We start from the raw sequence: 12,678 nt of genomic DNA, 5'->3' as shown, positions 1-12,678 counted from the left end.
GACTATAGATGGGTAGTAATTTTCTGCAAGTTAACTTACCCAAGATTAGTATACTTATCTTTTTCACATTCTCCTACTATTTATCACTGTTTGATCCTAAATTATCTGGGTTAGTTTTAGTGTTTGGGTGTTTAAGAATCAATCACTTTGGGAATTTTATAGATTTCCCAAGACCTGTCACTACTTCATCTTTCTCCCTACCACCTCTTCTGATTTTTTTCCTATGTCATTCTTTTTCTATTATCTTTTTTAATATTTATTTTATTGATTTTAGACAGAGGGAGAGAGCGAGAGACAGGAACATCAATCTGTTCCTCTATGTGCCCTGACTTACCAGGGGTCAAACGGGCAATCTCTGTGCTTCAGGATGATGCTCTGACCAACCAAGCCATCCAGCCAGGGCTTATTTTTCTATTAGTGAAAAAATATTGTATTAATTGAAAAGAGGATAAAAATCAAGACTCCCATGCAGGTTCCTTTTCTACACATAAGACATTTTCCTTGTGAATTTTTTTTTCAGGAGAGAAGACCAACCCAGATGGCATGGTGTTAAATGACTTGAGGAAGAAGTGGAGAGGCAGAGAGCCTGGTCGTCAGAAGTTCACATTTGGAGAAATTGAAGAAGCATGTTGAACAAGGAACAGGAGTGGAAATTCTGCAGGAATGATTGAGAGGACAGCACACGCTCATACACAGACAGCCCTTTTCCAGAACAGTTACTCTATCTGTAATCATCTTTGAAAAAGTACTTTGTAACTCTCATGAATTTGAAAGTTTCTTCTAAATCTGAACCTACTGGACAGACACCCCTTCACTGTGTTACAAGCAACATGAGTTCTTGTCAGATTCCACAGCAAATGGAACATCAGAGACTGAACATGCAGAAGAAGCCTTCAGAGTGTAGTGAATGTGGGAAATCCTTTACGCAGAGATCATCTCTTATTCAGCATCAGAGGATTCACACAGGAGAGAAGCCCTATGTATGTAGTGAGTGTGGAACCTGTTTCCGTAAACAGTCAAATCTTACTGAGCATCTGAGGATTCATACGGGAGAGAAACCTTACAAATGCAGTGAATGTGAGAAGGCCTTTCACACAAAAGCAGTCCTTGTCCAGCATCTGAGACTTCACACTGGAGAGAAACCCTATAAATGCAATGAATGTGGCAAAGCCTTTTGTCAGAGGCCATCCCTTATTCAACACCTGCGGATCCACACTGGAGAGAAACCATATAAATGTAAGGAGTGTGGCAAAGCCTTCAGTCAGAGCATATGCCTTACTCGTCATCAGAGAAGTCATTCTGGAAATAAACCTTTTAAGTGTAACGAATGTGGGAAAGCCTTTAATCAGACCGCATGCCTCATGCAACATCTGAGAATTCATTCCGGAGAGAAGCCCTACACTTGTAATAAATGTGGTAAAACCTTTGCTCAGAACTCTGCGCTTGTCGAACATGAGAAAACTCACACTGGAGAGAAGCTCTATAAATGTAGTGAGTGCGAAAAACCTTTCCTCAAGCAAGCGCACCTTAGTCAACATTACAGGATCCACACTGGAGAAAGGCCTTATGAATGTGTCAAATGTGGGAAATCCTTTAGGCACAGTTCAGGACTTGTTCGACATCAGAAGCTTCATGCTGGAGAATAAAACTTGGGATATAACCAGTGTGGAAAGACTTGTGTGAAATCTCCATTCTTTCCTAAATCCTTAGACGTTTAAGGCTCAGGCTTCAGTTGGGATGAATGTATTTTATGTTGAGTAAGAGGCAGCATGTCCTAAAACTTGAGAAAATAGATTCAGTACCAGATAGCCTTGAGTTTGATGTCTTCTGTGCCACTTACTGGGTTTGTGACTTTATCCTCTCTGAGCCTTGTTTTACTCACCCCTTATGCTCCAAAAAATAATGAGGGTACTCGCTAGGGTTGTCTTGAGAATAAATGAGCTCTATATAATAAATAACTGCCATTAATTCATTTTGAATTATAGATGTTCCAAGTTTATAAATGTGGCTATCAAAAACAAGCAAAGTTCAGCATTAGGGTTTTTTGTGGATGTTCTCATAATGTATTTTTTCACATGAACTCTCTTGTCATTCCTGTACCATTGCCACATCTTCGGAATTTGGCCTCTTGGGTACTGGACACAGGTTGCCCTTAATAAGCCCCATTTTTGAAAAGGGCATCAGGGAGGCCCTAGGAAGATCTTGACCATTAGAAGTACATCCTATCAAGTCGTGATGTCAGGATGACTTGTTACCTTGATCATTTGGATAAGGCGGCATCTTTCTGACTTCTCCACTGCAAAGCCAGTTATTTTCCTTTTGTAATTAGTGTCTTAAGGAAAGATACTTTAAGACTAAGTATTCTGCTTTTTAGTATTTTTAGCCACAATTTGACATCTTTTGATGAATCTATTCAATATCACCTATGTATTAGTTTCCTATGGCTATTGTAACAAATTATTTAGAACAGAAATGTGCTGAGTTCTGGAAGCCAGAAGTTTAAAATCGGTTCTATTAGTGTTGGGGACTGCAAGCCGACAGGCTTTGCAGTTTAGGTTTTTGGGGGCAGAGGTGTGGGGAACTGGCAGTAAGCTGACAGTCTGCCCAGCCCCCCACCTCACTTGCTTAGTGAAGTTGCTCAAGGCTGTTTTCCTCTACACCTCCATGTTAGCTGTGGTGCTGGATTATTTATACTGGTCCTATCCTCCATGTCCCTCGGCAAGACTGGAGGCAGTTACCTTTTTATCCTTTGTTTTGTGAAGTTAAGATGTTATGTATGGTGGGGCTTTTCTGCCCCTGGGAGAATTCTTGGGTTGCCTTGGAAATGTGACTTTGTTTTAATGATCTCTTTGATTTGCTCATGACCTCACTTTGCCCTATAAATAAAGCAGGGTTGGGGGTGGAGGGTGCTCTGTTCTTGCCATGAGCTTGCAGAGGCCTCCCGATCCCATCTTATTTCTCTTTAAGTTTATTTTCTTCATTCTGCATCATTCTCCCTCAGGACCTGGAATTACTAGTCGCTCTGGTTCGTGGCACATTAGGCTGAAGTCAAGATGTTGGCAGGGCTGTACACCCTCTGAAGACGTGAGGAGAATCTGTCCTTAGTCTCTTCCAGCTTCTGGTGGATGTTGGCATTCTTTGGCTTATAGCCACATTATTACACTCTCTGCTTCTGTCTTCACATTGCCTAGTCTGTAGCTGATTTCCCTTTGCATAGTGGTTTTTAGATAATCCAGAATTATCTATCATAAGAACTTTAATCACATCTGCAAAAACTTTACCATAGAAGATAACACGCACAGGTTCCATGGCGTGGGACCTACCTCTTTTCCAGGCTGCCATTTAGCACACTGCTACATTACCATTACTGTGGAATTTGCCATGTGGTGATTTTCTATTTCCATCATTCCTTCTCTGCCCTCACTTAATTAGTTTATTTATAATCATACAAATTTGATTCTGTGGGTTGCAGTCTACTATTGGTTATTTTTTTGTTCGAATTGTTCTAGGGTTGGCCATTGGTAATTACTATTCTGTAAAGAAGACCTATCTCTTCTTCTATACTTATGTCCTTTTGACATGCCCCTAATCTTTTTTCTTTAATATTTATTTATTTATTTATTTATTTATTTATTTATTTATTTATCTGAAGCTGGAAACGGGGAGAGACAGACAGACTCCCGCATGCGCCCGACCAGGATCCACCCGGCACGCCCACCAGGGGGCAATACTCTGCCCCTCTGGGGCGTCGCTCTGTTGCAACCAGAGCCACTCTAGCGCCTGGGGCAGAGGCCAAGGAGCCATCCCCAGCGCCCGGGCCATCTTTGCTCCAGTGGAGCCTCGGCTGCGGGAGGGGAAGAGAGAGACAGAGAGGAAGGAGAGGGGGAGGGGTGGAGAAGCAGATGGGCACTTCTCCTGTGTGCCCTGGCAGGGAATCGAACCTGGGACTTCTGCACGCCAGGCCGACGCTCTACCACTGAGCCAACCGGCCAGGGCCTCTTTAATTTTTTAAATGTTTATTTTATTGATTTTAGAGAGAGGAAGAAGGGGAGAGAGAGAGAGAGAGAGAGAGGAACATTAATCTGTTCTTGTATGTGCCCTGACTGGGGATAGAACCAGCAACCTCTGCGCTTCTGGACAATGCTCTGAGCTATCCAGCCAGGGCCCCTATTATTCTTTTTGCACCTTCTTTTGGGAAGATGTTCCAGGCTCCTCTCTTCAGCATCTCTGCCTCTACTCTAGAATCACATTATTGGCCTTCCTGTCTAGTCCCCCTCATATGATCCATTCCTGAGAAGCATTGGGGGCAGTTCACTAGGGAAGAGGAGTCGGCTCTCTTCTCTGGCCCCAAATTCACTTTTCTCAGCAAAACAGATGCTGGAGTTAACCGAACCCACTGAAATTAGCAGTTTACAGAAGGTGAAACAGTTTTCCTAAGGCTGCTCAGGTCTCACCGCCACCGTGTCTTGGCCTTTCATCAAAAGATGTGCCTCCTGGCTGATTACTCTTACACTTGTATTGTTAGATTTAAGACCTTTTAAATGGTCTCTCACATTATTTAAACTTATTTTATTTCACTTATATAATAGACATTATCAATATTTCTCAAATTTGAGTGAGCATCAGAACCTCCTGGTAGGCTTGTTGCAGAGAACTCTAGGTCCTACCTCAAAAGTTTGATTCATTATAATGGCAAGGCCTGAGAAGTTGCATTTTTAAGTTCCCAAGGAGTGCTGATGCCAACAGTCTAGGACCAATACCTTAAGAACCACTGGTCTATTAAAAAATAAAACAACAACAACAAAAAACACATTAGAGAAACACTAATTCATTATAACTACATTTATAATCCTCTTAATATGCTGGGCATTGTTCTGGGTACTGAGGATACAGTGGTTAATAAAACAAAGTCCCTGCCCTCAAGATTCCCACTTATAGATATACTAAGACATTAAAATGTACAGTAATTAAAACGTATGATGTTGGTGCAAGAGTAGATATAACAATGATACAGATTAGAAAAATACTTGGCTTATATAATGAAAGTACATATATATATTTTTGGTGATAGAGACAGAGAGAGGGACAATAGGGACAGACAGACAGGAGGGGAGAGAAATGAGAAGCATCAATTCTTCGTTGCGGCACCTTAGTTGTTCACTGATTGCTTTCTCATATGTGCTGTGACCAGGGGGCTACAGCAGACCGAGTGACCACTTGCTCAAGCCAGCTACCTTGGGCTCAAGTGGTGAGCCCTGCTCAAACCAGATGAGCCCGTGCTCAAGCTGGTGACCTCGGGGTTTCAAACCTGGGTCCTCTGCATCCCAGTCTGATGCCCTATCCACTGCACTACCGCCTGGTCAGGCTAATGAGTATACATTAGATAGAGTATTGGAGACTGGCTTTAGGCCTAGGTTGTATAATTTAGAGAGAATTTTAGGGCTCCCTAGCCCACTCAAACAAATCTCTTCTGAGTGTTCTTTATACTAGGTCTTAAAATGGGGGAAAACGGATGTAGCACCGAATTCATGGATGCTCTGAGGTTCATAAATTCCTGATTGCTGTGGCTGCTGAAGGTTGGGATCTTGACAAGCCCCAGTTTTGGCCATCTTGCAGTAATGAGGAAAACTGTTAGGATACTGAGGATTTTTAAAGGCGCTGACTTGACTGTGCTTCTTTCCTTTCCCTACCCCCCAAATTAGAGAAATCTCTCATTCAGATGGTCTTTCAAGTAAGTGAGAAACAGATGTGGTTATAGGACAGTTAATAATTCAAGAAAAAAAGTATACCAAAATAAATTCCAGAGGAGAGCAAAGTTTAAAATGTAAAGAAGAAGAAAATACAAGTGATTCTTTATCTGACACAAAGGCTGGGAAACAGAACAACAAAGGCTGAGAGATTACATAATTTACAAATAGTAAGAAAATTATGACTAAACTAATGGGAAATGAACAAAAATTAATTAGACAAAGAAATGCAAATGGCCTGTTAAATATAAAAAATTGTTTAGCCTCCCTTGTAAATCAAAGAAGATGCCTGTTAAATTTAACTATTAAACACCATTTTCAAGACATCAAATTGACAAATATGTCAGGCTGGTTCCAGACCATGGCTGGTACAGTGTTACCACAGACGATTCCAAGTGGGCTCTTGAAGGTAGAAATAAATAAAATGGTAAACACCTCTCTAGAAAGCAATTTGAAAGGAAGTATCAAAAGCTTTAAAGATATTTAAGTCCTTTGCACAATAGATGTAAATCAAACTATTATGCTGTACATCTTATACAGTGATTTCTGTCAATTATTTCTCAGTAAAACTGTACAAAGGTTCAGGTTGCCAAATCTGTCCTTTTTAAAGAAACCTCGTAGCTTTATTAGGCAGACTTCCACTTGTATCTCTTCCTTTACAGTTTTCCAACTACAGTCATCATGTTATAATTACATTAGATCATAATTGGTATCATTTGTATTAGATCCTTCCTTGTACAAGGACCCTCTTGTATCTCATCACTTCCCAGAACTGTCATATGGGTACCCTTAACAGGAGCTGGGGGAAGTATTCTAAACCAGTGGTCCCCAACCTTTTTAAGGCCACGGACCGGTTTAATGTCAGAAAATATTTTCACGGACCGGCCTTTAGGGTGGGACCAATAAATATATCATGTGACCGAGACAAGCATCAAGAGTGAGTCTTAGACAGATGTAACAGAGGGAATCTGGTCATTTTTTAAAAATAAAACATCGTTCAGACTTAAATATAAATAAAACAGAAATAATGTAAATTATTTATTCTTTCTCTGTGGACTGGTACTGGTGCGCGGCCCGGGGGTTGGGGACCACTGTTCTAAACTACACATAAAAACCCCAACGTGGGGATTTGCTAGTGAGGATGATACAACAGGGGATCTTTTTTTTTTTTTTTTTTTTTTTAATTTTTATTTTATTTATTCATTTTAGAGAGGAGACAGAGAGGGAGAGAGAGAGACAGAGAGAGACAGAGAAAGAGAGGAGAGAGAGACAGGGCGGAGGAGCTGGAAGCATCAACTCCCATATGTGCCTTGACCAGGCAAGCCCAGGGTTTTGAACCGGTGACCTCAGCATTTCCAGGTCAATGCTTTATCCACTGTGCCACCACAAGTCAGGCCAACAGGGGATCTTTTTAATTACAATATCCTCTGTAGCTACTAATGTCAGGTTTCTTAATTTTACTGACCTGTAAAAATACAATATAATGTGAAATGAGAAGCAGGAGAGGACACAATACAATCTATATTTTGTTAAAAAATATAATTTACATACATTCACACCGCACATAGGAATTAACAAAGTGTTAATACTAGCTATGGCTACAAAGTTAGCATTTCACGTGAAAGGGGTATGGATGGATGGACAGTTTTTATCTCAATAATTTTTTTGTATTTTCTATAATGCACCTCAATTATCTTTATAATAGGGAAAATATTATTTTTAAAAACACCCCATATGCTCTCAAAGACTAAGTCCAAAATGTTTATACTTACTAATTTTCATCTTCACTGTCAAAAGAAAGGAGGCTACTGTTTTTGATTTGCTTCTGTGAGTTCTTTTTAACTGAGTCCTGCTTATTTACTTCATCTTCATTTGTCTTTTTCTTTTTTGAGCTTGCTGTTAAACCTGAGTACTTTTCATCTGGGGAGCGCTTCACTGGTTTTCGATACATGATTCTTCCATCAGCTGAAGCTGGTTCTTCATCTGCAGCAAAGACAGAGTTAAAGAATTTTCTCTTCCCTATTTTGCCTTTATCGGAAAGTCCAATGGCATGGGAATCTCCTCCTCTCTTTATGGAAATCCTTGAGTCAGTTCAGTCTGGTTTTCTCCACTGCCTCTAGCTCGATATGCTTAATAAAAAACTCAATGAAGTACTTCATAATATTACCGGTGCCTAAATTACAATCAGGCTATATTTTTAACTATTTTTAAAAGTGACTGGAACTTCAATATTTTCCCCTAAAGCAAGGTAACAAATAATTATAAGTAATGAAACGTACTACATAGCACACCAAACTTCAGACACTAATTAGATACATCTCTGTTGAGTAGTTTGTGAATATAACTACCTCTTAAAAAAAGAGGCACAATCATTGTCCCCATTTTATTGAGGAGGTAACTGAGGTTGAGAAGTGAAATAACTTGTTCAAGGTCACGCATCTGGTAAGTATTAAAGCCAGTCTGAACCTACAACTGTCCCTTCAAACTTACCATACTATTTTTTTTTTAATTCATTTTTTAGAGAGGAGAAAGACAGGGGAGAGAGAGGGGGGAGGAGCTGGAAGCATCAACTCCCATATGTGCCTTGACCAGGCAAGCCCAGGGTTTCGAACCAGCGACCTCAGCATTTCCAGGTCGACGCTTTATCCACTGTGCCACCACAGGTCAGGCATTACCATACTATTTTATGAAATAATTTCACACTCCAGGCTCTTGAAACTGTTAGAAAAGCCAGGTTACTTCCAGACTTACCTTCTTTGGCAGCCTTTATTTCTGCTTTAATTTTCATCACTTCTTCAGCTGATAGGTCTCCTTTTTTTAAAACCACCACTTGGGGCTGTTCATCTTCTTTGTCACCGTGGTCACCATCTTCCTCAGGGAGCTGAGGCTGGATTCTCTAGTGGAAAACACAAACGTGATTTGTAGGTCGCTGACCCCGAACATGTTTTAGTTCACTTACATGCAAGATCGATTCCTATGAGGGGAACTGCTCGGTTGAAAGGCTTGCACACAATCACACATTATTCAAATAGCTTGTTAGTCCACCTCTCAGAGCCATCCTTATCCCCCAACCAGGACAAGAAAACCCTGTGGGATCTGGCCTTGCCCTATAACTACAGCTTCCCCCTCCACCATGTTCCTGGCCTCTGGACTGCAGCCAGGCTTGAGTACTGCAGACCCATGCTCCTCTGCTTCCCCTCGCTCTCAAGTCCCCAGGGCCTAGAGAACCCCACTGGCCCTGGCTAACTCCTCCTCAAGCTATCTCCTAGAATTGGATCCTTTAGAAGTGCTTTCTTGATCTCATCTCCTTCTCACACTGTGCATCACTCTCATAGGCAGCAGCATGTACCACTGTGTTATCAGTTTTTTCTGTCTCCATTAGGTGGGCTGTTTGTATCTAAAGACACAGAGCCTGGCAAACAGCAGGGACAAGAGATATTTGTTGATGTATTCATGAATGACCAATAGGATGAAAAATGATGAACTTTACTGAAAGGCACATTCATTCATTTTGTCTGCATCCCATGTCTACTCATTCACTTGACAAGTGCATTCTCTTTAATGATATCCCTTCACTAATTTTTCATTAGTTCTGCCTATTCTTCTCTGAAAGTTTCAAATAAATGACCACAACAAGTAGGTAATTAGTAAGTGCTTTTAGCCAAGGAAATGGGAACGTGAAATAAAATCATTACTGGTGTTCATTAGATTGAGAATCATTAATTCTGACTTTTGTTTATGCAACTGGACAACAAGAGAAACAGTCTAAGGAACAGTGGCACAACCCCTGAGGACTGTTCAAAGCCACACTGGAATTAACCCTCAAGAAGGTAAATAAAAAATTTAAAAACAAACAAAAAAAAACTTAGGCCTGACCTGTGGTGGTGCAGTGGATAAAGCGTCGACCTGGAAATGCTGAAGTCGCCAGTTCGAAACCCTGGGCTTGCCTGGTCAAGGCACATATGGGAGTTGATGCCTCCAGCTCCTCCCCACCTTCCCTCTCTGTCTCTCCTCTCTTTCTCCCTCTCTGTCTCTCTCTCCTCTCTAAAATTTAGAAAAAAAAAAAGAAGGTAAATAAATTAATGAACTCTTTTTGTTAACAGATCACTAGAATTATGATTACATTGCTAAATCGATTAAGAATGAGGTTTGTTTCACAAACACAGGCACATGGGGTATCTCTTTAAGAAATAGTTTGTTGCCTGACCTGTGGTGGTGCAGTGGGTAAAAGCGTTGACCTGGAATGCTGAGGTCGCTGGTTCAAAACCCCAGGCTCACCTGGTCAAGGCACATATGGGAGTTGATGCTTCCTGCTCCTCCCCCCTTCTCTCTCTCTCTCTGTATCTCTGTCTCTATCTCTCTCTTTCTCTCTCTGTTTCCTCTCTCTAAAAAATAAATTAAAAATCTAAAAAAAAAAAAGAAATAGTGTGTTAACTAAATAAGCCCAATTCAATGGTATTAATTGGAAAACTTGTCCCTCCAGAGCTCTCCTAAGACAGCATTCCAAGCTAATCATTAAGGTGGTAACTATGAACATGTGACCATCACTAGGCCCTCAAGCAAAGTATAAATTCGGTCTCATTTTCTGCTTGCTGAATCCATCTCCTAATTTTCTCAAAACTCATCCTCTTTGTCATCACCATTTTTGGTCCTGGGGATCAGTCACTCCCTCATCATGTTACCTGTAATCAAAAATGGTTCTGGGCCCTGGCCGGTTGGCTCAGCGGTAGAGCGTCGGCCTGGCGTGCGGGGGACCCGGGTTCGATTCCCCCCGGCCAGGGCACATAGGAGAAGCTCCCATTTGCTTCTCCACCCCCGCCCCCTCCTTCCTCTCTGTCTGTCTCTTCCCCTCCCGCAGCCAAGGCTCCACTGGAGCAAGGATGGCCCGGGCGCTGGGGATGGCTCCTTGGCCTCTGCCCCAGGCGCTAGAGTGGCTCTGGTCACGGCAGAGCGATGCCCCGGAGGGGCAGAGCATCGCCCCCTGGTGGGCAGAGCATCGCCCCTGGTGGGCGTGCGGGGGGATCCCGTTCGGGCACATGCGGGAGTCTGTCTGACTGTCTCTCCCCGTTTCCAGCTTAAGAAAAAAAAAAAATGGTTCTGTGCTGCCTACTGAACAGTCCATATGGCCTCACCTCCACCAGCCCCTCAGTCACCTCTACATACATTCCATAACTCACCATCTCTACACTTTTACCCATGCTGTTCCTTCTATCCTTACCGGCTGACCTATTCCTCTTCAAGAGTCAATCTAAATAAGCCCTTCTCCAAGATGACAAGTATAGTCATCTAAGACCAACAAATGTAACCTGCCATCCACTGTTGCATGCCAGGCACTGTGCTAGGTGGTGGGAAAATACACAGGTATTAAAATACTTGAGACTTAGTTCGATTTGGTGGTGAAAATACACAGGAGTGCAAGTAATTGCAACGCAACGTGGTGTGAGTCATTACAGATTATAAGGACAAAACGAAGAAGAGGAGGAATAACTGAGGGAGCTTCAAAAAGCTTCACACTAGCAGGACCTCTGAAGGCAGAGATAAGGCCGGCTGGAAGACGTTAGAAGATGTGGCATTTGGAGATCCCACCTCTCTGTCCTTTCAGACCTGCCTGGCACAGAGCCTGAGTTTAGCACATACTCACTGGATTGAGTAATTTCATGTGATCAAGTCAATCTGTCTCTTTTACTAAGCTCTAAAGTGACTTGAGGGTTGGGTCTTAGTGCAAGTGCTAGACAACAAAGAACTAAATAAGTTCTTTCTCCACACCCCCCCTACGCATAACAGTCTCTTCCTATTAGGCAGGGCAGATTTTGGTGTGAACCAGCTAGGTTGTAGCTTGGGAGGGCTCAAAAGTTGACTCCCACTCATCCTATCCCTAAATTATTCGAATGTGACTTTTGCTTACATTTTTCTTTTTGCAACATCAAAGTGTAGGAATAGATATAGTGCATTTCTCCAAAGATGTTCCAGCCTCGAGGCCTAAGACATCAGGTCATTTGATCAAGTGGCCTCGGTTTATCTGGAAAACGGGACGGCACTACCAGCCACCCTGTTAACTATGGGTTTTGGAATAGGCGACTGGAAAGAGATAGGAAAGTGATCTTTCTTTTCTTTTTCTTTTTCTTTTACAGAGACAGTGAGTCAGAGAGAGGAATAGACAGGGACAGACAGACAAGAATGGAGAAAGATGAGAATCATTAGTTTTTCATTGCGCGTTGCAACACCTTAGTTGTTCATTGATTGCTTTCTCATATGTGCCTTGACCGCGGGCCTTCAGCAGACCGAGTAACCTCTTGTTGGACCGAGCAACCTTGGGTTCAAGCTGGTGGGTTTTTTTGCTCAAACTAGATGAGCCCGCGCTCAAGCTGGAGACCTCGGGGTCTCGAACCTGGGTCCTCTGCATCCCAGTCCGACGCTCTATCCACTGCGCCTCCGCCTGGTCAGGCGGAAAGTGATCTTTCTTAACCATCTATCAGGGTCCTGGCGCTTTACCTGCGTCGTCATTTTCGACAACGGGGTAAAACTGTGCAAACGGCGAAGAGCTTCCCGGACACCACAGGCTGTAGTCGTTGGACCAGCCCGGATCGGAGGCCCACTGGGACGGAGGATCCGGCGCAGGTGAGAGGAGCGCCCTGTCAGTACTTGGCCTCCCAGGCTAAGCAGAAGCCGGAAGTGGCGGGGCGGGCCGCGACTGGCCCGGGCTCACCTTGGTCTCTACGGTGGGCCCTTCCCGGTAGCCGACCCGTTCCTTGAAGCGGGCCAGGAACGCCGGCTCAGCCGGCCGCACGTAAGACACCTGGTTCCGCTTGCTCATGGTCGCTCAAGGGAGAATCTCGTCTCCCGGGGCCGCCGCAAAACTGTGCGCAGGCGACGGCGCCTGCTTGTGACGTCACGGAGACCCAGCCTCCTGGCGTTAGGCCGGGCAACAGGG

General features: G+C 43.1%; 2 protein-coding genes across 3 annotated transcripts in view; one reads left to right on the top strand and one right to left on the bottom strand.

Moving 5' to 3' along the window:
• Positions 1-2,503, top strand: part of LOC136314316 (zinc finger protein 721-like) — a 46,725-nt gene extending 44,222 nt beyond the window's left edge. The window contains 1 exon segment of the mRNA XM_066245050.1: positions 898-2,503. Coding sequence (XP_066101147.1) covers positions 898-1,646 — 749 coding nt within the window. The 3' untranslated portion in view covers positions 1,647-2,503.
• A 2,348-nt stretch (positions 2,504-4,851) lies between these two features.
• KIAA1143 (KIAA1143 ortholog) lies at positions 4,852-12,633 on the bottom strand. Of its 2 annotated transcripts, none has more exons than XM_066245049.1 (4): positions 12,454-12,633; positions 8,499-8,643; positions 7,520-7,730; positions 4,852-6,186 (listed from the first exon to the last, which is right to left on the bottom strand). In XM_066245049.1, coding segments are annotated over exons 1-4 (465 nt in total). In that variant the 5' UTR covers positions 12,562-12,633; the 3' UTR covers positions 4,852-6,185. The 2 variants fall into 2 exon arrangements, with proteins under 2 accessions (XP_066101146.1, XP_066101145.1); XM_066245048.1 differs by lacking the exon at positions 4,852-6,186 and adding an exon at positions 6,346-7,212.
• Positions 12,634-12,678: the final 45 nt, after the last annotated feature.

This window comes from Saccopteryx bilineata, chromosome 10 (genome assembly GCF_036850765.1).
Source record: "Saccopteryx bilineata isolate mSacBil1 chromosome 10, mSacBil1_pri_phased_curated, whole genome shotgun sequence".
Classification (NCBI taxonomy): Eukaryota; Metazoa; Chordata; class Mammalia; order Chiroptera; family Emballonuridae; genus Saccopteryx; species Saccopteryx bilineata.
The sequence above is the reverse complement of the archived record's forward strand: the minus strand, read 5'-3'. Positions and strand labels throughout refer to the sequence as shown.